Raw genomic sequence first — 24,742 nt, 5'->3', positions numbered from 1 at the left:
AACTATTAGAAATTGAAAAAGGCAATTTTATAGTGTCAGAAAATCAATTTTGAGTCCTCTAACTCTAAAACTAACCATTTTAGAGGAGTTTCAAAATTGTGAATTTTTGCCAAAAATTGTCATTTTTGCCACTTTCTGATAGTTTTCGAAGGGTTAAACCTAGATTTTCTGAATGCAGCATACATGAATTACCCGTTTCTAACAAAACTAGACAACTTTTTATTTTTGCCCAATTTTTTTCAGCCATCTAATCCGTCCTTTTTTACTGCCTTTTTTTTCATTTGGGCAAAAAAAAAATTTTTTCGGAAAATGTACGAAAGTATTAGATTTGTTAAGCATTTTCAGTTCCTGAAACATCTGGACTAATACTTTTCACTTTTCTTTATTTTATTTGTACAAAAAAACAAAAAAAAAAAATATGAAAATTTGACAATTATTCGGGAGAAGGCAAACAAGTCTTGAAATAAAATGTCTGAGAATGTGTGGAGGGGTTGTTGGGGCGAGGGGGAAAACCAAGATTTGACCCGTAATTCACTGTTTATTTTTTGAAAATTTGCAAATTTCAAAAAATCTAGGCACTTGTGCCACGTGGCGCAAGATGCAACGCATCGAGTTTCGCATTGGATTCCCGAATGTAGTAGGAGACTGAGGATTCGGTTTGAAGCAGCTGCAACGTGGCTTTCTTGAACATGACCCATCGATGGAATTGATCGTCGGTGAAGATTTCAGACTGAAAAATATATTTATATTTTCATATATATATAAAGTTTAGTTTGTAAGTTTTTGGAAATTTTTGGCTGGAAAACTGGAATTTAGAAAAAATGTATTCAATTTAAAATCTTTTATAGAGAAAAATCCACATTTTTACTTTTTTTCCAAATCGGAATTTTTTTTCGAAAATTTCAGAAAATTTTAATTTTAGTTCTAAAATCTAAAAAGAGAAAACTTTTAAAAAATCGGGAAGTTGTAAAAAAGTTTTTCAAATGAAATTCCAGGCAGATTCAGATTTTAGGTTCAAAATCTGATTTTTTTAATACTGTAATTTTATTAAAATTATTCGTATCAAATACATTGTAAAGGTCGGAACATGCGACATTGCTTTTAAGCTCCTCAAAAGCTCATATTTTTCAAAATTTTTGTAATTCGCGAAAACTTTGACAGGAAATTATTATATAAAAAATCTAAAAGTTATAGAGTTTTTATTATGATATTCGGTCGTTTTAGATTATTACAAGTGTATTTAGACAAAATCCCCACTCTGATATATTCATAAATTCAGAAAATTTTAATTAGAAAAATTAGAAAATAGAAAAATTTAATCGAAATTGTTTAGAACATTTGTTTTTTTCAATGAAATTCCAGACAGATTCAGATATTAGGTTCAAAATCTGAAGAGTTAAACTACTAGGGAAATTTAAACATTTCGGAAAAAAATTCCACAATGTTTATAAAAATCTGATTTTTTCTCGAATTCGAAATAATTTTTGCTGTGGTCATGTAAAAATGTTCAGAATTCTTCTTCCATTTTTTGAAAACTCCAGATAAATTAAAAATTCAAGTTTAAAGTCGGATAAGTTTCACAACACCGAAAAAATAAATTCCGAAAATTTTGTTTAAAAATACGAATTTTTCGAAAGTCAGAAAGTTTTTTTTGCAAACATTTTTTCCAAGGATCTTGAAGCTCAAAACTCAAAACTCTTTAAAAAACTCACCAATTCCTTATCATAATCAATTTCCCTCCGAGCGCTGATTTTTCTCAAAAAGTCTGTATCCTTGAATCTTTTTTGCAGATACGACTCCTCGCCACGGGCGGCGCTCTGAAAAAAATTAACAATCTTTCTAGTAACATTAAAAAAACTTACAATATCAATAAGGCCATCCTTAATTCGTTCGTTATGCTTATTTAATTGCAATCTGAGTAGTGTCTCAATTCCAACCAATTCCTTGCTTTTTTCCATAAATCTACGGATCCTTGAAGCCAAGAAATTGTCTTTTTGTTCGACAATTGATAGTAGGCGAGCTCCGGTTCTTTCGATCTGAAAATTAAATTTTTATAGCTTGCGAGGGCATTAAAGAAATATCGAATTAAAAGTCCCACTAGTTTTTTGAAATATTTTTAGAATTTCTGAAACTTTTTCAGACTGCCTTAGGCTTTATTCAAATTTCATGGAAAAATATTAAAAAGGTAAAATATTTAGCACACGTGGCGTCAGGCTGTCCCATTACGGTTTGATCTACAAAAAATGCGAGAATTTTTGCCAAAAAAAAGTGTCAGCACTTTCTTAACCATGCGAAACGTCAGCACGTTCTTAAAAAAAGCGAAATCAGTTCTCTCGCATTTTTTGTAGATCAACGTAGATCAAGCCGAAATGAGACACTCTGACACCACTTGTTAGCTGACCCATAAGCCTTGCTTAATATTTTTCAGGATTTGGCAGACCCATGGATTTTGCTATTTTTAAACATACAGCGAATCCATGATCATGCTAAATTCCAAAAATTCAAACATTTGGCTAGAAATCCCCGTAAAAAACGCGCCCTGACCTAAATTTTGCGCTGATTTCAAAAGTTTTCTCCGAATAAAATTTGTGCTCTCACCTCCTCCAACTCATTCTCAATGAGATTCTTCTCCTCCTCATAAGTACTAAGCTTACGGCTGACTTTTTGAATACTCTCATGACGAGAAGCGTCCAAACGTGCCAAATCTTGGGATCCGAGATCTGGGTTACGGTATCCTTGTTGAAGATTTATAAGTGATGGAGTTGGCATGAAGTTGTTAAGGAATGAAGATGTGGTGTGTTGGATTGGTGATGGAGAGGAGAGTGACGTCATTGATGTTGATCTGGAAGAAAAATTTCGGTGAAAATAAGTAGAAAAATGCTCTGGGGTCACATAATAAGAATTTCCAAAAAATGTCGAATAGCTTTTAAAAAAATTAATTCAGAAATTTTTTTTTTAATTTCAAAAATTCAAAAAAGTTTGACTGAGGTTCAGGTTAATTACATTCTTTAAATTTCGATTTTTTTGCTCTAAATATGGAAAAAAATTAATTTGAGTAGATCCAATTTTAACTTTTCAAGTAGAAATTCTGGAAAAAACTATTTTGAAACATTTTGAAGAACATTTCAGAAAAAAAGTGCACAGTCTAAAGACAAGCCAGACACAATAGTATTGTTATAAAAGTAGTTGGACAACAGCAAAAGTATATTTTTGTGTAAAAATAATAATAAACGAAGAAGTTTCTGTGGAAAGCATTGGAAATAGTTATGACCTATTGTTTTATGTCTGACTCATAAATTGGAAAGTTTCAGTGGAAGAAAAAAGTAGAAAGTTGCGCGTTTTTTTCAAATCAAGGTGTTTTTTGTGTAGAGTTTTGCTTTGAAAACTTGAAAACTTTGAGAAGTATGTGCATTTTGTCAATTGTATTTTTTTTTCAGATTTGGAACTTCAAAGCGGTGTATCTTAAAACCCAGGAGTGCTATAAAGTTGTAACAAAAACACTAAAAGAAACATTTAAAAAAAATCAAAAAATTTGCAAAACTTTGTTAGTTGGTATCTTTATTTTTATTTTTATGGGCGCTAAGTTATTAGCACCGGAAAAAAGTTAAAAAATCAAAACCAAAAATGTTTGGAATTTTTTGGAAATTTTCAAACATCAAGCAAAGTGAATGTTCCAAAAAATGGCACACCTTGTACTATTAAAGTTGTTTTTTTTTTCGACAAACAAAATGTGAACACATTGAATAAATCAACATTCGTATAGTGCAAACATACGAAAAAAAATGATAGAAACTACTGGTATTATCAGTGGGGGGGGGGGGGGGGGAAGGTAATAAAAGTAGTGAAAATTTTGGGAGTTTTGGGTGGAAAAATGGCGGAGATTGGTTAAACGTTAGGTTCAAAGTAGAAATTTGAGTACCCGTTTGAAAAAAAAATTGATCATTTTTTTTGGTGAATTTCAAAACGTTTTTCAAACTTTACAAATGGTTTCTGAGCACAAAATCTACAACATTTTTCTGAAAAACCTCTCAATTTTCCTTCAAAATTATCAATTTTATCCGTCAATTTTCCCACAGGTGGGCGGATTCCCCTGCCGGACGTCACGTGGCTTTTTTGCTAAAAGCCATTTGATATCTAATAGGAAACGTGGGTGTTGAAGTAAACAAGTGTTCAAAAAACTAAATTAAGAACAGTTTTTTTTACTTTCGAAAAAAAAAAAATTTCGAAAAATTTCTCTAAAAACCTAAGTTTCAGCGCAAATTTCGTCAAAAAAAATTCCATATTTAACCTCAATAGCAAATATTGCAAAAATGACTCCAAAAAAAATTCAATTTCTTATCATTTTCTAACCCCCATTATTTGCTCTTTCTTGAGCAAATATGATGTTGAATTTTTTTGGAGATTTTATTGCTATATTTGAATTTTCAAAATGTTTTTTTTTGTATTTCGTAGCTTAAAAGTACGAAAAGTATGCATTATTATATGAAAATTCGAAAAAAAAATGTTTAAGTCAAGATTAAAGTTTTTAAGAAAAAAAAGACAGTTGACATAGACACTCACCCAGTTGCAATTTTGCAATTTTTCAGAAACGGAAAGAGTAATAACAAAATAGGCAAGAAATTTGCCCTCAATGTGTCACACACTATTAAAATTATAATGCTTTTAGCTTTAAATTATCTTACCTATTTAAATGATCAATTCTCAGACCCTTTGGCTTAATTGGCACTGGAGGCTTTGGCTTGTAAATGTCGATATCAATTGATCCGTTCAAAGAAGAAGCCATCGATGGGCTGCGCTCATCAGTTGGCATTGGGTGGACCTGAAAATATTAATATTATATTATTGAAGTTGAAAAAAAAACGATTTTTTTAGTTTAACATCTGGTTAGTGCATCTAATGGGTTAATTGAACTAAGGATTCTAAAGTGGAGTAGCGCCAGCGGAGAAAGTGTTAAAAACTACTCCAATGGGGCCAGAGTGACCAAATACCATAATAAAACTTTTCAAAAACCTTTTGAAATTTTTTATTTGCTGTTAAATGGTGACAATTACTTAGTTTTGCCATAACTTTGACCGGAAATTATGAAACATCTAACTTTTTTTTTGGAGTGTTTTAGCATGATATTCGGTCGTTTTTAGTTATTATAAGTGTATTTAGACAAAATTCTCACTAGCAGAATTATGGATTAAAAAAATTTCGAACTTTCTTTAAAAAAAAACAAAAAACATTGTTTTCAAATTTTGAAAAAAACTTCCATAATTTTTGGCTTCTCTCAATTTTTCAACAAAAAAAAAACCAACCTCAACAGTGGGTTTAGAAGTTGGCGGTGGAGGTGGCGCCGGAGCGGTCACTGGTGAGCTGAGAGTGCTTGAAGAGAGTTCCAATGTGCTCATTGAAGCTGAGAATGGCACGGAGAGTCTGGAAAATTGTTAAAATTTTTGTTAAAATATTGCGGTAATTGTTAAAAAATGGTACAAGTTATACGTTTTCAAAAAAAAAAATTCAAAATTTTTCAAAAACAAAAAAAAATGTGAAAAATATTGGGTGCGGTTTTATTATTACTATTATTATTTGCTTTACGTACGTAACTACTGATAAGAAATTAAAAAATGTTATCAATAAACTAAAATATTACTATTTGGGATGGGATTTGACGTACTTGTTGCAAAAAACTAAATTTAAAAAAACGGAATTTGACAACAAAAATAGCTTGTTTTTCAAACCGGAGTATCTGAAAAGTTAGAACACTTAGAAAAAAGCTGACAACTAACAAAATGCTCATCATAAATTTTTTGCACAAAAAAAATTGACAGCAAAATTTTCTCTTTTTTGTTCAAACTATAATATCTCAAAAACTACAAGACCAGATAAAAATTGCCACCTGACGAAATGTTATATAACGAAATTCTGCACACTTTGTCAGTCGAAAACGTTTTCTAAGTAGGTAGGTATAACTTTCCCGACAAACTATAAGGCTGAAAAATCAAAAACGGCAAAAATAGACATAGAAAATTGCTCATATGCAAAAAGTTGTTATTTTAGCGTTAAAACTAAATTTCTATACATACAGTGGTGGCCAAAAGTATATGCGTTTTTGGTTTTTTTGCTAATTCTTCATAATTTTCAAATGAGTATAACTCACAAACTAAGCACTTTAGGAAGAAAAGTTTGACTGATAAACCGTTGCTTAGACTCTTGTCTACATGTTAACACTTTATCCAACAGTTTAAAAAATTTAGGTCAAGAGATACAGCGGGAGACACCTCGCGAGTCCATTTTTGGCTATTTCTCTCGAAACGCCTGTAGCTCGAGAATAAGAAGTTTTCATGAGAAAAGTTTTAGTAATAAAATAATCTGCAAATATTTTTGTATCACATGCATATAGTCGTTTTTTTTATCAAACAACCTGTAGAATAGAACTGTAAGTTTAAACACGCGGAGTACCAGCACTCGTCGGGAACAATTTCTAAAAATGGTGTATTAGATTTTTCTAATACTTGCTTTTCAGCTGAAATGTAAATAAAATTCAACTATACAATTAGTTATTCAAAATATATGCACAAAAATTTATTTTTGAAAAACATGACCTGGTTTTTAAACAGTTGGTCAGATCGGTGCTTTGAGAAGCGCGTGGTTAAACTTACAGTTCTATTCTACAGGTTGTTTGATAAAAAAAACGACTATATGCATGTGATACAAAAATATTTGCAGATTATTTTATTACTAAAACTTTTCTTATGAAAACTTCTCATTCTCGAGCTACAGGCGTTTCGAGAGAAATAGCCAAAAATGGACTCGCGAGGTGTCTCCCGCTGTATCTCTTGACCTAAATTTTTTAAATTGTTGGATAAAGTGTTAACATGTAGACAAGAGTTTAAGCAACAGTTTATCAGTCAAACTTTTCTTCCTAAAGTGCTTAGTTTGTGAGTTACACTCATTTGAAAATTATAAAGAATTAGCAAAAAACCAAAAAGGCATATACTTTTGGCCACCACTGTAAATGAGAAAATAGATAAAAGCTATTGGATGTTCCAGAAAGATGCGCGGTGCGTAAGGGGGTAGCAGCAGAAACTTGTCCTTTTCTCCTGAGAAGAAGGAGACCGATTACGTGAGATCAGGCGGCAGAGGAAATGGAAAATGAGAAGAAGAAGAATAAGAAGAAGTGCGCAATTATTCAGATTCCACACCGATTGGGGTCGAGAGATGTGATTGGCTATGAGAGACGCAGATGGTTCGGCCAAATTGCTTACATTCCTAGCGCATTTTGGAAGTCTAATTTTTGATAAAGTTTGAAATTTTTTTAAACATTTTGATTTGAAGTCATTTTTGATTCAAATTCAGTTCAAAGTTTTAATTTCCCACAAAACACGGAAATTGTGAATTTTGACAGAAACTGGATGATTGTCTATAAACTACGGTAATCCGGAAAACATCAAGCCTTTTAAAAAAATTGAATTTGGATTACAATATCACGAAAATTCACTAAAAAAACAATTAAATTCCGAATTTGTGGCAAAAATTTTTAATCATGGTGCATCGGATCAATTTTTCTAATTTTGAAAGCTCTAGCATCGAAATAAATTTTTAAAAAAATCTAGATTTTCCTCCATATTCTGTAAAACTAGAGTAATTTAACAAATAAAATTAGGATATCTCATAAATTTTTCAAGAAATCTGGTACCCACCTCCCAGCGATTATCAAGATGCAATTCCTTATGTGAAAATAGTGAAAGTAGGTAAAAATTGCCCGATTATTCTAATTTGGCAACGTATAAAGATGATAGGTTGAAAATGAAACGGAACGGATATTCAACGGGAAATGAAAAGTGAATGGGTAAGAGAAATTGCACTTTCGATTGATTATAATTATGATAAGCACCGCGTGTGTGATGGGAAATTTGGAAAATCTCCATGAATTTGGAATTTAACGTTTTGGGGGAAATAAGGAAAAACGTAAATTGAGCTAGTGAGCAATTTTTTTGTCGATTTCTTTTAAAATTTAACTTCTTGTAACTTTCCAACGAGCAGAGATTTTGCAAAAATGTAAACTAACACAAAAATCAGCAATATCTTGGCTACATTTGTGTAGTGCTTAATTTTTTCTAGCTAGTGAGGGGACAAAGTTAGAGCAGCCGACAATTGACTAGTATTTTCTACCGCTATACTTTTGCTATTGGGAAGAATGGGAAATTTCTGTGGTTATAAAATGTATATCAGTAAACAATTTCTAACACAAAATTGTTTTTAAAAATACACTAATACCAAAAAAAATCAAATTTTCCGCAGAGCAATTTTCAATGTGAAACTCCGTAACGTTCCAACTAACGAAAATATGTCACCTGGAAAAATATTTTTTTTAAAATTGATTACATTCCTTTAGTGTTTAGTTCTTTCTAACTCCTGTGTGAACAAAGTTAAAACAGCCGACAATTCACAGGCATTTTCTACCCTTGGCCTACGTGGTGCTACCAGTAAAACGTCGGCCGTTATATTTTGCTGATGGAAAGAATGGGAAATTTTGTCGATTTCAAATCGGTAGATCACTTAATAATGCCTCACTGTAACAGTCGCTTTTTTTCAAACTTTAACCCAAAGTAACTTTCCAATTATCAAAATAATGTCACCTGGCAAAATAATTAGCAAACTATTGGCTTTTCGATCTGGGAAAAGTTATAGCGTCCGACACTTTACTGGTTAGTTAGAAAAATAACTGCAGTTAGATAATGTAGCGTTCTTCTACAGTAACTTAGTGCCTAGTCAAAACCGAATAAGTGACCTAGAAAAGAAGAATGTCATAACTACTGAATGGAAAAGACCTAAAACGAAATCCAAATTGGATGCATAACCGTTCTGGTGTGAACCGCCTCCGTGTGCGGGGGTAAAAACTAGTGCAGTTTATGGCCAGTTGCCTAAAAAACCGCTGTTTGACTGTGTATACATGACTAAACACTGACCTAGATAAGCTCTTTAACAAATATTTTAATGTCATGCGGTTAAAAATGGAATTCATACAAATACAAATATGTTTTGCTGATTTTTTTTGATATTTTTCAAGAAAATTAAAAAAAAAAGAATTACCTAGGAGTTGGCACAGGTACAAATGATGGGTCGAAATCCGGAAGAATCGATTGATAATCTCCTGAATCTACGAGTGATCGATAATTTGAAGATGTTTCTGTTGGTGTCGGAGATATCGAAGTTTGAGATGATGAACTTGATGGGGAGAGGAATGGAGACGGGCGGGACCTGGAATTTTTAATTTGTTTGAAAACGCGTTGAAAATTGGAAAATTATACATAAAATTAGTGTTGTTACTACTTTGTTAAATACTATTTTTTATTCCTTTCTATTTTTTCGGGCAGTTTTCGGGCAATTGTTCATTGTTTTCATGCCATTCTTTGTAATAGAGGTTTAGGAATATTTGTGAAATTTTCGGAAAAAAACACCCCTTCAAACTTCGATTTCAAAAAAAAAAACAGAATTTGACATCAATAATTGCTCGTTCTCACTTTTTGTCCAGCGAAGTGCCGGGCGCGATATTTTTTTGCTCAAAAGTTGTATGGAAAAATTTTTCTTCTCATTTGACGAATTTCAAAAATGACAAATTTATAATAGAATATGACTTGAAAATTGCTCTATTTTTATTATTTTTATCAGTAAAATGTTGTGTTTTGCCCAGAGATGTGCGAAAGAAGCTATTTAACTTCAAAGGGAGTAGCGCCCGTGGGAATTTTGTCTAAATACACTTATAATGATCCAAAACGACCGAATGTCATAATGAAACACTCCAAAAAAATTTTAGATTTTTCATAATTTCCGGTTAAAGTATTGGGAAATTGCCGAATTTTTGAAAAATATAAGCTTTTGAGGAAATCCAAAGAAATGTCACATGTTCCGACCCCTACAATGTTTTGATAAGAATAATCGAAACACAGATAAAATATAAAAAATGCAGGAGAATCATTTTTTTTGGCCAAAGACTTTCAAAAATATGAGCGGCAAAAACTGAGTAATTGTAACTTTTGAAAGTATTAGGTCTCCAAATAAGTTCCTGGTCAAAAATCATAACTTTGTTCGCTGCGAATCGATTTTTATGAAATTGTGGGAATTTATGTTATCAACCATGATTTTTCATTTGACAATAGTCACAAAAGTTTTTGATCACCCCAAGTGTCCTAACTCGGAGTCAATTTTTTCAGGCATTTTTCAGATCTCGGTTCTTTTCAGCTTTGAATTGATGTTTGTGTGCGGATTTTTCTTTGTTTAGAATACATTATTAGAAAACGACAAAAGTTTGGAAAAAAATCCGTCCAAAAAATTTTTTTTGGTTGATCGTCCAAAAATCTTCGAAAAATTTTTTTGTCGAAAATTCTAGATTTTTTCTACAAAAATGATGTAACCAAGTGTAAACTATTTTTACACATACAAAACACATCAGTTTAGTTTGATACACTAAAATGATAATAAAAAATATAATTTTTTCGGATAATTTTTGAGTTTTTTGAATATTTCTTGAGATTCAAATTTCAAACTAAAATGAATTTTATGTGTAAAAATGGTTTACACTTGGTTACATCAGTTTTGTAGAAAAAATCTAGAATTTTCGACAAAAAATGTTTTCGAAGATTTTTGGACGATCAACCAAAAAAAATTTTTTGGACGGATTTTTTTAAAACTTTTGTCGTTTTCTAATAATGTATTCTAAACAACAAAAAAAATCCGCACACAAACCTCAATTCAAAGCTGAAAAGAACCGAGATCTGAAAAATGCCTGAAAAAATTGGCTCCGAGTTAGGACACTTGGGGTGATCAAAAACTTTTGTGACTATTGTCAAATGAAAGATCATGGCTGATAACATAAATTCCCAAAGTTTCATAAAAAACGATTTGCAGCGAATAAAGTTATGATTTTTGCCCGGAACTTATTTGGAGACCTAATAAATAAAAAAATTTCTAAAAAAATTTGAATTTTTTTATTAAGATATTCGGATTACAAGCGCTCAAACTTTCAAACGAAAATTGACAACAGGAATTGCTCGTCGATTCATTTTCACTACTATTTTAGCCGTTAACTTGCAATTTTCAACTTTAAAATTTTGTCACAAATTGCTGTTCAAATTTTTGCGAGATTTGTCACTTATAAAGTATTAAAAAAACGTACGCTTCTTCCCTCTTCTGCCGAATCTTCCGCTTTGCCCCAGATGGACTTCTATGCAACATTGGCCCGCTGTCTTGTGGTAGGAAGCTTCGAGATGGCTGAAAATCACAATTTATTATATAAATAAATAACGTACATATTTTTAAGGTAGGATTCTGAAAAAAAATCTTTAAAAATTCGGATTTTTTTCAAAACATGTTTTAAAAGAAAAAAAAACATAGTTTTTACAAATTAAAAATTTTTGCCACGTCGGTTATTTTAGATTTTTTAAATGCACAGCATTTCATTAAAAATCCAATTTTGGACATTTCATAATTGGTCAATTTTTGAAAACCCGTCTAGTTTTTAAGATATCTTGAGGAGAAAATTGTGTTGTCAATTTGCAAATTTTTAAATTGCTCAATAAATAGATTACACCTTAAAAACTCTAAAAATCTACTGGTAAGTTGTCCGGTAAAAATAAATAATTTTGTTTAATTCCAAAAATGCTTGCCAGTTCCTAATTTCTAGAATGTGTGCCCTCCAAAAAAGTCCAAATTTGTTTTTCACCACCAAAAGAAAATGAGATCGGAATGTGAGAAATTTGGATTTGATCGGTGGAGGAGGAGACAATTTCATTGTCACCCAACTAAACAAGGGGTAATAAATGAGGGATGAGAGTGCGCGAGACGAAGATACGCAGACAGGAAAGAGACCACGGGCGCCCCAAGGACGAAAAAACATTGGGAGACAGCTGTGTCGTTTCTTGGGAAAAAGGTATTTAAATAGGATGAGGAACACGGAACTGGAAGTGGTGATTTTAGTGACGTGAGGTTTCGTGAGGTTAGACTTCACAAAAAAAGAGCAGTAGTCGATGTCGATTTCCACCAAAATCTCAAACTTTTGTAACTTTTGAATTGTAAAAGATACTGTTATGTATTCGAGGCCGAACAAGGAGGCGAAGACGAGTAGTTTATTATTACATAACTAAGGAATGAATAGAAAGTTAGTATACATAGATAATGAGTTCACGTTACACGATCTTCATATCCACGTTAAGGGTTAGGTACACGTAGATACCCAAATTGCCAACTGCGAAAATATTGGGAATATCTGTTTCTTCACAATTTTGTTCATAAACCAAATAGTTTTCAAATCTTACTAAGCAAAGTAAGAGCAGCCGACACCTCATTGGCCTCAAAAATGTAATGTGGTAAGTTGGCCTGTGACATGTTGGCCGCTATATCACTACTATAAAGGGAGCTGGCAAAAATTACAATTACTAACATTGTAGATATTAATACAATAGTATTGTGGCAGTTAGCAGCTCTTTGATAGCTCTTACCAGTCAAAAGTTATAATGCTCCAAAGTTTTTAATGAAATTGACATCGAAATTTGCTCGTTTGCAAATTTGGCCTACGAAGTGTCGGTCGCTTTATCTAGGTATGATAAACAAATCAACTGGCATCATGTATGAAAAATCCACTAAATATTTCGTCAGTTGACAACTTTTTATTAGCTTTTTTTTCAAATAAAATGTTTTACAGCTACTTTAAAAAACAGAAAAAAAAAGACATCAAAAATTGCTCATATACAAAATTCGCGTTTGAGGCCTTCACAATTGCTAAAACTAATTTTTATCCACTAAAAAAAGTTGCAAGGTATTGTTGACTTTTGGAGGGAAAATCGAAAGACGGGCGGTCTCTTTTTCTCTCTTCTATGTCCTTCCGTTTTCTCTCCCCACTCCTGCCGGTTTGATGATCTTTTTTTGGAAAAGAAAATGGAGGAATACACAATAAAATGTGATCCATCATTCAATGTTCAAACTTTTCGCTGAGAAAAATGACAGATTTTCCTCTTTTTGTTAGAAGAGTGAATTAAAAAACAATTGGATCCTAGAAATATAGTGAAAAATTGATTTTCGTAAAATATCATTACAAAATTCAAAATTAGCATATTAAAATTGGTAGCAAGCCAAATTTTCAGAGCTTTTCTGTGAAATGTCGTGAGATTCGGTGTATTGGGTTACGGTAGTCGGTGTTTGCGTACTTTTCAGACTACAGTACTCAAAAATGTTCAAAATTGATTCAGATAAAAAAGCCTGCAAAATTCAAAATCAAACTAACAAAAAATTGCGAAACAGTGCAGTAGGGTATTGTATTGGAATTTTGCAAAATCAAAAAAGTTTAATTATGAAATTTGAATTCAGCATGTCTCAATTATACAAAAAAATCCGTTTTTCTGAAAAATGTCGTAAAGTCTTGTGTGATGGGTTACAGTAGTTGATCAAGCTAAAGTACCCAAAAATGTTCAAAATTGAGCTAGAGACCCCAAACAAAATCCTGCTTGACCAGAATTTTACGCTGAGTTTGAATTTATCTTATTTTTTACGAATAATCAAAAGTATACAAAATTTAGAGGGAAATAGGCAAAGAAAGACTCTGTGCTAAAGTGTGTTGCAAATGCAAGAAATGCATGTTATGATACACACAGATCGTTCCAATTCGATGAGTCATCGGGCAAAACGGCATAAAGGACAAATATGAGTTATTTCACTCTTTCTCTTTCCGCGCAGATGGTATGAATGGAGAGAGAGTGCGAGATTTAAAGAAAAAAAAACAAAAAAAAAAGTCTAATTTCAAAGCGGAATCTCTTTTCATAAGCAAAAAAAAAAGAATGAAAAGATGATTCATTGAATTGTTATGAAATGAATAACTTTTGAACAAAAGTAAAATAAAAAGTACAAAGTGTTCAAGTTTTACCTACGAAAACTTTTAGAGTTATTCAGAAAATTTCTAGATTTTTTAAAGGAATTTTTCAAATTTCAAAAAATTTGAACTTTCAAAAAAATATTACTATATTTTTTTTCCTGTTCCTGAAGATTCTAGAATTGCCTAATAAATTCTAGAGATTCAGAAAATTCCCAGAACTTGCGAAAATTATTTTTGAAACTTTTAAAACTTCTCAAAATATTCTACAGGGGTCTCAGAAGTTTGCAGGAACTTTCTAGATATTTCTAAAAAGTTTTAGAATTTTCCAGAGATTTCAGAAACTTCTCAGAAGTTTCTAGAATTTTTCAGAAAATTAAAAAATGTATAAAATTTATGTTCCAAAAGATTTTAGAGGTTTCCCATACTTTCCAGAATAGTCTAAAAAATTTCCACAACTTAGTTCTCACATTTTTCCATATTAATTTTTTTTTGTAATTTTTCAGAAATTTCTCAAATTCACCTGACAATTATAGGTTTTCTAGGGCAATAATTAAGTTGTAAAAACGACAAGATAAATTGGAAATTTGAAGAAATTTTTTCCACATCTCAACAATCATAAGACTTATTTAAAAAATTAAACATTTTTCAATCTGAAAAAAAAATCCAAAATTAGTCGACCAAATGTTGATCACTATAAATTCTCACATGTGTCGGTGACAGGTAGGGGGGCTCAAATCGAAACAAGCCAAAGGAACCGGAAAAGCTCCGGGAGCCTGAGCCTTCCACTACCGAAAACTTTTTGAATGACGCGCGCGCTAAGCGGAATGGCTTCCGGACAAATACACAACAAACATTTCAAAATTGGAATATACTAGAGTGACTTGGGCCAAGAACAATGCCACGTGGATTAGGGGAGAAGGTTGGAAGATCAAGTGTCGGAAGTTTCGAAAAAAGAATCAGAGGATCACAGGTTTTGCCGCGAAATTTTTCAAATATTTTCAACAACGATTTGTAGAAAAAATGTGCAGAAAAATTAAAATTTTAGAAAAAAACTCAATTTATCAACAAAAAAATTATTTTGAGAAATCGACGTAGACAATTGCTCTGGGAGTTATCTCATAAACAAAGGAGCCTTGAAAAAAAAAGAACATAAGCGGAAAATTGCAATATTTTTTGGAGCTATGTGCCAAAATAAGGCCGCAATTGCCGTTCGGCAAATATTTTTTGTCGTCAAATTGGACAAATCGACACATTTTTCAATTCCGGCAATTTGTTTGCCAAATTGGCGGAAGTTTTCATTTTGGTAAATCGCTAATTTGCCGATTTGCCGGAATTATTCATTTTCGGCAAATTGACGATTTGCCGTTTGCCGGATATCAGATTTGCCGGAAATGTTCAGAGGGATTATTTACAAGACGGAACATTTAAAACTGTGCCTCGAGTTTTTATTCCGTTTTCTTTAGATATTTTCACAGAATTTTCTTACTTTTCAGAATAGACGTAGGAACATTTAAAATATGCGTACAATTTTGCCGACTGAAATTGAATTTGTAAAATTTCCAAAAAAGAATGTGCAAAACCACAATTTTCCGAAAACTTTCAGCAATTTGGCAAATTGGAAATTTGCCGGAAATTTTCAATTCCGGCAATTTCCCAATTTGCCAAAAATTTCCATACTCCTGGTGCACGCACACTATCCCACTGCTCATTCCTACTATAAAATCTATTCAAAATTTGTCAACTAAAAAACCATAAAAAATTAATTTTTACCACGTAAGACTATTCAATTGATAATGCAAAACAAATGTCATGATAACATGGAAAAAGTGTTCGAGAACGCCAAAAAAAATGGTGCGCGGCGCGGACATAAAAACTCGTTTTCTCGTTTTTTTTTTGTCTTCACATCAAAAAAGCGGAAAATAAATGAGAAGGAGAGGAAGTGGATAATAACAATAAATAATCCGTTTAATCCACTAATCTGACTGTATTTGACAGGACACTTGAACGGTTCCCAGCCGGGGACGGGGGCATAAAAAAGACATGGGCGGCTAGGAAAAAGTGTAGATTTTTGATGATTAAAAAAAAAAGTATTTTAATGCTTGAAATGCTGAAAATTGAAAACAAATATAAGCTTACGTATTTTCAAAAAATTGGTTTTTTTCCGGTTTTGAATAGTTTTTATTGCGCCGAGCAGTTGTCTGTGCCGATTTTTTCGTATGTTTATTTTTTTAACAGTTTTTTGTAATAGGTTTGGCTTTGTAACAAAAATCCTTTTTTTTTCAAATTGACGTAAAATTTACATAGACAGCCGCTCTATTAGAAAAAACCGAGGGAATATGAAAAAACGCTTAATCTACCAAAATTCGCAATTTCGAAAATACCCGAAAAAAACCACAAACCGCCCGTAATAAATTGTATTTGGAACTGTTTGTATCTCTGCGCCTCTATACTTTTTTTCTGTCCTTTTGTTCCGTCGTGCCGCTCAGATGTTCAAGTGGTATCGGGAATGAATATGTGCAGGAAAAATAATCGATACTAGATAATTTTTGGGATTTTGAAAAATTGGATCTTATGAGAAAAATGTTGAAAGTTCCTTCGAAATGTTCAGAAAACTTTTAAAAAAAGGTTTAAGACTTTTTAAAATGTTTTTTTTAATTAAAAAAGTGCAAAAAAATTGTTTCTTGTTTATCCAGATTACCAGTGAATATTATAAATTATATCTAATAGTATATCTAGATAAAATCTAGATACAGTTACAATCTTGACCCCACCAAAAAGTACGTATCTTCTTACCTTTAGTGGTGGCACTCCACTCATCATTTTTTGGAAGAAGAAAAAGTATTTGATATAATGGGTCTCTGGAAATTTTCTATAATGAAATTTAAGAAAAGAGCAACAAGAAAAGGTAAATCTAAAAAAAATTCAAGAAAAGAGCAGTTTTAGACGAAACTTTCGAAATAACTGCTAAAATGTACTGGAGGCGGAAAAATGATGGCGGAAGAAACTTATTGATAAAATTGGGAGAGAGGGAAAGAATTTGAATGAGTCATTGGAATTCCATACATTGGATAACAAAAAATATTGGTTTGTATTTTACAAAAACTTGCAAAAGTATTTACTGAAAAAAAAAGTTTTTCGAAAAACCGGTCGTTTGCTCTTTTTCTTGAAATTTTCCAAAATTTAGAACTGTTTGAAAAATTGCTTAAACGAAAAATGGCATAGAAAATTGGAATTTTGAAACAAAAACTATTTTAAGAAATTGTGTTGTCCGATTGTCTCATTTCGGTTTGATCTACGTAGATCTACAAAAAATGCGGGAATTGAGGCGCAGAGTTCTCAACTGATTTCGCGTGGTTAAGAACGTGCTGCTGCTGACACATTTTTTGAGCAAAAGATTCCCGCATTTTTTGTAGACCAAACCGTGATGGGACAGGCTTTCACAACGTGTCAAAACCAAATTTAAATTAGCATTCCTCTGTTATTAGGTGAGGTAGCAAAGTTTTTGCAAATTTTGTAAGCTCTAATTTTTTAGTTGAAAACTTGTACAAATGAAGAAACTGTAAGAACCCGAAAATCAAAAGTCCTAGCAAAAAGTTGTCAACTAATAAAATATGGAAAGTTATGCAAGTTTGAATTTGTTTCGAATGTTCATAAGTTAGAGAAATTTGACATCCAAAATCGCTCTTTTCATTTGAGTGCCAAAATTGTCTAATATTTCAACAAGAGAAAAAGAGATTCAGAGTCGAAAATAAAAGGGAACAGTGCCCTTCTATAGTACCCCTCACACACATACAAATATACACGCGCCGGCGAAATTTGTTTATGTACATTAAAAGGTAAGAAGATACGATTCCACGAGAGAGAGAAAGTAATACAGACTCAATGAGAGACGGCAGAGAAAACGAGGAAAGAGTACAGGGTGTCACCAACGTCCGCCAATCTCCCGCCAAGAAGAGGTACAGGTGACGAGTGAGAAGAGCGTGTGAGGAGTTGAGAGACGCCAGGCAGACAATGGAATGTTCGGGTGATACGCAGACAAACAGACAGATGTATTTATGCAACATTTATGCAAAGGTCATACAGTTACAAGAGCAGTACAGGTGGTGAAATTTGAGTTTATCAGGTTTAGAGAGCATTTTTTGGATGTCGATTTCATTTCAACATTTCCCTTCAAGTACTGAAGAGCAGTTTTCTATTTCAATTTTACTAAAGTTGACCTTTTTTGCAGATCTTACAGTTCGCTAATTTTTGATACTTTTTCTAAATATTTTCATACGTTTGAAAAATACACTTTTAGAAATTGACAACACCGAATGCTCTTTGTCCTATAAAATATAGGAGCTATCGCTACACTGTCCAATAAATTTCTGAAAAACGTCAAATCGGCAATAGGCCAAAATGAAAATTTCTGGCAAATTGACAAACCAGCGAATTGCCGGAATTGAACATTTCCGACAAATCAGCAAACCGGCACTTTGCCGATTTGCCGGATTTGCCGAACGGCAATTTTTGTCTGCTTTGGATGTTACTGGACCCTATTTTCAAACATAACTTACGAAATAACCAAATTTAAATTGAAAAACAAAAAACAATTTTATACGTAGATTCCCAAAATTTCAATATTAAAAATGAGTTTATTCACTAAAATTAGCATACTCTTAGAAATTGGAGCCATTTCGGAACACCTGCGCGTGGTTGTAACAAGACGGCCGAGAGCCTGAGAGGAAAGAGCACAACAATACATAGACTCTTAGGAGATGGGGGAGGAAAAGAGCAACAATAATATGAGCATAAACACATTATAATACCCTGCCGCCAGCTGGTAAACAGACTTTGGAAAATGGGTAAGGGCCTGAAATTTTCGGAAAAAGTCAACTGGCATAGTGAAAGCAATTTTTTGTACAGTATTTTGTCAATTGACAAATTTTCATATCTTCTAAAGTATCTGTATGTAGAGAGCGTGCATTTACGAAGTGTGGATTTACGGAGACACATGTCGCTTTACCTATTAATAAGTCCTTGTAGATTTACGGAAGCTACTCAATTTTTGGCAATTTTTTATTTTTCTACAGTATTTTAGTTTTACAATTTTTGGCAATTTTTTATTTTTCTACAGTATTTTCGTTTTAACTCTCTGAAAACAAAACAAAAAAACAATTTTTAATTAATTTTTTCCATATTTTTTTAAAAATAGAAACCTTTTTTCAAACAGCCACAATTTTCTTGAAACTGAATATATCAAAATTTTGTCAACTATATGAAATTTACCCAAAATTTCTCCCTAATATTTTCCCAGCTAATAAATTTCATGTATCTCTACAGTACCCCACCTCATAAGCCTCACTGATCCGTCTCCTGTTGATTCCATTGATTCTCCAACACCGTACAGTAACGTCTAGCAGTGAATCAAAACAGAATATTTTTGTTTCTTTTTCCATGTTTCAATTTTCAATTTTCCTGTGTCAGGGGTTTTATATTAAACTAGGCCCCGCCCTTTTCGCAAAAAAAACAATCAAAAAAGCCAAAAAAAAAAAAACAACAAAAGAACTGTTTTTGACGCGCCGAAATTGGAAATTTTTTAAAGTAAAAAACTTTTTAAAGTTTATTGTATTATACATTAACAAGGTTCCATGTAGATTTACTAGAATTTCACGTAGCTTGAGTACATTTACGGGGGCTATTGTAGATTTACGGAAAGTAGTGTAAGATCAAAACAAAAATCTAATGTCGATTTACGATCATTAAAAAAGATTTACGAAAGGTTACCGTATATTCTCTATTAGTGCTGCATGTCGCACTAATTTTCAGGTCCTTTTTGAATGCAACACTATTAGAGACTGCAGTACTGATAGAGAATTTACGGTATGTGGATTCAGAAGTGTCCATGTGGATTTACGGTAATTCATGTATATTTACAAAGACTAGCGTAGATTTACGAAAACTGTTGTAGATTTACGAAGATTAGGTGTTTTCAATTTACAACTACAGTGACTAGGAAAAAGCTGAATACTTATCAAAAAATATTTTAAAAAAAGATCTAGAAAACTGGAGAAATCACACAAAAGGAAGCAGTTCCGTGTCAGTGTTAGAAGAAAACACTCATCAAAAGGCACAAAGCAGTATGTAAAAGGAGAAAATGACATGGAGATGGTCACATAGACACTTGTAGTAGACATTGACCTTGTCTTCTTCTCCTTGAAGTGACGGAGGAATGGACGAAAAAGTGGATGGAAACAGAGGATTCTGTATGTAATTAGTTTTACCATATTTGGATGGGATGCGATGGAAATTGGAGGAACGATCGTGTGAAGAGGTGAGAAAACCCGAAAAGTGGATTGAAAACTGTTCTGAGAAATTGATTTACCGAAGCTCTGGTAGATTTACGGAGATTCTTATAGACTAGAAATTATTTTTGTAGATTTACAAAGGTTCTTGTCGATTAAGTGTAGTTTTCGTCAATTTTTGAAGGATTTTGTAGGTTTAAGGGAGCTGGTGTGGATTTACAAAAACTTTAGTAAGTTCACGGAAACTTTTTGAAGATGCCGGAAGTTTATGTGGATTTATGGGAGTTTGTGTCGATTTACGCGAGCTTGTGTCGATTTACGGAATAATATTTTATGTAAATTTGAAGAAATGTTTGTAGAATTACAAAAACGCATTTCTATGTTCTTTTTTTGCAGAGGCCTTTGTAGATTTACGGCAGCTCGTTTTGATTTACAGCGGCTGGTACAAAAAAAATTACAAAAAAAAGTTTGTGTAGAAATACAAGTTTTTTTTTCTCAGGCTTTAAGGATAATTTTTTGGAATGTCAAAATAAATCTTATATATTTACACAGACTAGTGTGGATTTACGGGGATTTTTGCAACACATCCAAACTCGTAAATTTATGTTGAAAATTCAAAATGTAATAAATCTTTTAAAAAAAAACTAACCTGAATAAGCATATTGTAGTACCGATGGCTGGCGTCTCGATTGCTTTTTGCAGATCTCAAGGTGTCCACGTCGTAGTCCATTCCCTGGAAAATTAAAATTGGGAAAAGGTGCATTTTTTGATTTCATGAAAATGAAAACTCAAAAAATTCAGAAAAAAAGGAAAAGCAGTAAATATAAAGCAAAGAAGAGTGATAGGAAAAGGGGGAAAACGAAATGAGTCAGAATTCATTCTGAATCGGGAGAAAACTGAAATGAAAACGGTTCTTTTTCGTTTTTTGCACGAAATTTCTGCAGAAAAATTGTATAGAGTAACTACTTTGAAACAGAGGAAAATTGATTTAAACAATAGGATGCCGAAAATGTGACCAGAAGCTTGTGTGAATTTACGGATACTCTCAAAAAACCTATGTTAAGTTAGGAAAGCTCATATAGATTTACGGAAGCTTGTGTGGATTTACGATGGTTTTGAATATATTTGCAGTTTCTTGTAGATTTACGGAGGTTGGTTTAAAGAATAAGGGTTTAGCGTTGATTTGAGGAAGTTCGTATATGTTTAAAGGCGTTTTTGTTAATTTCAAAAGCCTGTGTGGATTTACGGAAGCTCTTGTAGGTTTACGAATTTTTTCGAAGGGGGTCATCTGTAGATTTATAAAAATCTGATGTAGATATATGGGAGCCTGGTTTACAGAAAAGCTCGTAGTTGGATGAGGTATATATTTTTCGGCGAATTTTTTTAATTCCTAATTTCAAAATCAACGTTTTCATTTTTTTTTTCAAGCAAGACATAAGTGCATAAAATAGATGAAGCTGTATACTAAAAAGAAAAGCTCCAAGCTCTGTGAGTTTGAAGTGCCAACTAACGAGAGACCCTATATATTTCCACCTGACACTTCAAGTAAGTCCAGTGTCCATGACAACATGTATACATGACACCTTCTAATTTGGAAACCGGGTTTCATGTCGTGTCTGTTCAAGTGTGTTCATAGTACTAATTAATAGGGAGAGAGGAATGCTTGGTGAGCAGGAGAGTAAGCAACAAAAGCTGTGCTAACATTTTGAATTTTCAAAACAAAGTGACAATGGAAATTGTGAAAAAATTCAGAGCCATTTGGAGAAAATTATCACAGTTTTAGATTTACGAGAAGCTTGTGTGGCTTGTTCCTGCAAATTTACAAAGACTCTTGCGCGAGTATTTGTCAAAAAATACAGGCAATCGAGGGTTTTCAACTTGACACCCGTGATATGTCGGATGCAATTTTGTGAAAAACAAAACGTCACAAATTTTAATACACAAAAATGAATCAACATGATTTTTTTTCGCAATATTTGCATTACATATTAGGAGGTTAATACCAAATACGGGAGGCATGGCAAGCACAAAAAACCGGTACAGTAAAAGTTCACAAAAGTGGGAAATTCAGTTGAAAAATAGTTACAAGCTTAAAGATGTTGAAAATTTTAATGTTATTTTACCACGTGATGAATTTGCCAAAAATTTCGAAATTTTTACAATGTGAGATTTTCCAAGCTTCCAAGCTATCGAGAAATGATTTTTACCAAAAATTCTCAATTTACAAAATATTTACTTCTTTTCAAAAGTGGAGAAGCGCCAGTGGGTAAAGTGTGAAAAACTACTTTGATGGTGTCAAAATGACCAAATATCGTAAAAAAACTTTTCAAAAATTTTTTGAACATTTTTTATTTACTGTCAATAAAAAAGTGACAATTACTCTTTTTTTGTTTTTGTCATTCATAATTTTGCAAGTCGACCAAAAATACATTTTTTTTCCTACATTTTTTATACTATAATATTGTTTTAATTATTCGTATTAAAACATTGGAGAGGTCGGAACCAGGGGTGTGCGGATAATAGCCGATTTAGCCGAATTCGCCGATCGGCTAATTCGGCTAACTCGGCTAATATTAGCCGAATTATCCGTTAGCCGACCTTTTTACCGATTAGCCGAATTAGCCGTTAGCCGGTTCTCAAAAAATCGGCATAAGCCGATTTATCCGTTAGCCGAAAAAATCGGTTATCCGCACACCCCTGGTCGGAACATGCGAAATTGCTCAAGATTTCCTTGAAATCTCTTTTTTTTTCAAAATTTTGGCAATTTGCCAAACCTTTGGCCGGAAATTATGAAACATCTGAAATATATTGGAGTGTTTTATTATGACTTTTCGTCGTTTTTTAAATGTCCACTCTAAACATAAGTTTGTAATTAAAATTATATGACTGTTTTTTAAATGAAAAAATATATTAAAAATACGAGCTCCCAAAGCCATGCCAGAGCTCTACACTGTCAAAAAAGGTTCCTCTTTGTACTAATGTACCAATATACAATAAATACAATTTCAAAAAACAATGTTCAATAAAACGGACCAATAATTGCCACCAGTCAAATTATTAAAACCGACATATGAGCTGAAAAAAAAGGAAAAGAGGTGCCGCTTATTTTTATTGCTGTGAGGAGGTAGGACGGTTAAAAGGAAGAAAAGCAAATCGATAAATACGCATTAATACTTACAATTTATATAATATCAACTAAAATGGCTACCCCAGGTTGGTTCTAGAGTCATTGAGTAAATGCAAACTTTTTGAGAGTTTGCCGCAGACACCGCCTCGAGAGGGCTTCTCTGTACAAATATGGACGAGTTACCGACAAAACATAGGAAACTATTGCAATTTGAGGTAATACCTAAAAAGTATGGTAAGTTTGAATGCTTGGAATAATTTGAGACGTTCAAAAACACTTTTTCATTAGAAATCCGGGCAAAAGTTTTAAATTAAAAAAAAAATCCAAAAAATTATTTTCGGAATTTTTTTTAACTTTCAGAACTAGCTTAAAATATATAATATCTGAAATGCCCATTAAAAGAAATAAAAATAAATAAAAAGAACTCCGAGACACGGCAACTTACCTAGAAAGTACCTACTCAGTGACCTGAATTCAGGGAAATCAAAAATTTTTGGGTTCTGAAAAGTTACTCAGCTTTGCAACTTGAAACAAGTCTAACGTAGTTTTTTAGGATTTTTTACAACTATCGGAATAATTTTAAACTATTAAGAAATTTTTATTTTTTTTTCGAAATCTTTTTGGCTGAAAATTTTTGCAGTCCAATTTTTTAAACCGACAGTATAAAAAATAAGTAACGTGGGTTCCTGGATAAAACACTGCTTCTCCCGAATCTTGAAAAAGTTACTCAAAAAGTTTCTGCAGAAAATTAATGAACAAAGCCGTGCCTCTCCTCATTAAAGCCTTACTAATAGCCTAGCTTCTCACCTCAAAGAACAGCTGAGAAACCTAATGGGTCTGGTTCCCCTTCTGGACACGTGTTCTGGTCTCCGTTTTTCACGTTACTCCGTCGGGGGGAGGGGATGGAATAACTGGTTTCAAGGCTGGCTCCGTGCAATGTGTACTTAGGAAATCAGGTGAAAACAATGGCAGAAAAGAGTTCGCGGCCTCCCCAAGTGAGCGCACTTGGCGTATCAGTTACGAGGAACAAGTTGATGAGTACCCTACTTTCCGGAAAAAAGCACCCGGTTGGCATGGGTTTTTAGAGAAATGAATGAGGAAGCCTGGCCTGTAGATTTCGAGGAATTGGAAAAATTTGTCGTTTAGAAAAATTGCACGTAAGTTTTAGACCATAAAATTTTTTTTTCTGAAACTGTAAAAAAAATTTCAAGGTTTTTGGAAATTTGCCCAAACTACACCACTTTGAATTTTGCCGAGATTTTGAAAAATTTTTAATTTAAAACTACTACTACAGTATCCCTCCAGAAGTCAAAACTTCACAGACTACACAGACTACAAACTATAGACACACGGAATAAACGCTTTATATATAGTAAATGATGATTTTATAACCTCAGGAGATATCACAAAATTGACAATTAAATTACAAATTGAATTGCAAATTTTGTTCAAGTTGGCCAATTTGACCAAATTTGATTCTAT

The 24,742-nt window shown here is 32.6% G+C and overlaps 1 protein-coding gene across 5 annotated transcripts; it reads right to left on the bottom strand.

Annotated features, from left to right (window-relative positions):
* Positions 1–367: 367 nt before the first annotated feature.
* B0353.1 (ASD2 domain-containing protein) lies at positions 368–20,866 on the bottom strand (the record flags this gene model as incomplete). 5 transcript variants are annotated; one of them, NM_001355083.5, is made up of 9 exons in its annotated part: positions 20,783–20,866; positions 11,162–11,256; positions 9,079–9,246; positions 5,301–5,418; positions 4,683–4,819; positions 2,599–2,842; positions 1,863–2,036; positions 1,713–1,817; positions 368–730 (listed from the first exon to the last, which is right to left on the bottom strand). In NM_001355083.5, the coding sequence occupies exons 2-9, from the start codon at positions 11,218–11,220 to the stop codon at positions 572–574; spliced, it is 1,164 nt and encodes a 387-aa protein (NP_001342023.1). In that variant the 5' UTR covers positions 11,221–11,256; positions 20,783–20,866. The 5 variants fall into 5 exon arrangements, with proteins under 5 accessions (NP_001342023.1, NP_001342013.1, NP_001342024.1 ...); NM_001355082.2 differs by lacking the exon at positions 20,783–20,866 and adding an exon at positions 16,643–16,720 and having other exon boundaries at positions 369–730; NM_001355081.3 differs by lacking the exon at positions 20,783–20,866 and adding an exon at positions 19,180–19,298 and having other exon boundaries at positions 371–730.
* Between the last annotated feature and the right edge of the window lie 3,876 nt (positions 20,867–24,742).

This window comes from Caenorhabditis elegans, chromosome III (genome assembly GCF_000002985.6).
Source record: "Caenorhabditis elegans chromosome III".
Classification (NCBI taxonomy): domain Eukaryota; kingdom Metazoa; phylum Nematoda; class Chromadorea; order Rhabditida; family Rhabditidae; genus Caenorhabditis; species Caenorhabditis elegans.
This window is presented reverse-complemented; position numbering and strand designations above follow the sequence as displayed.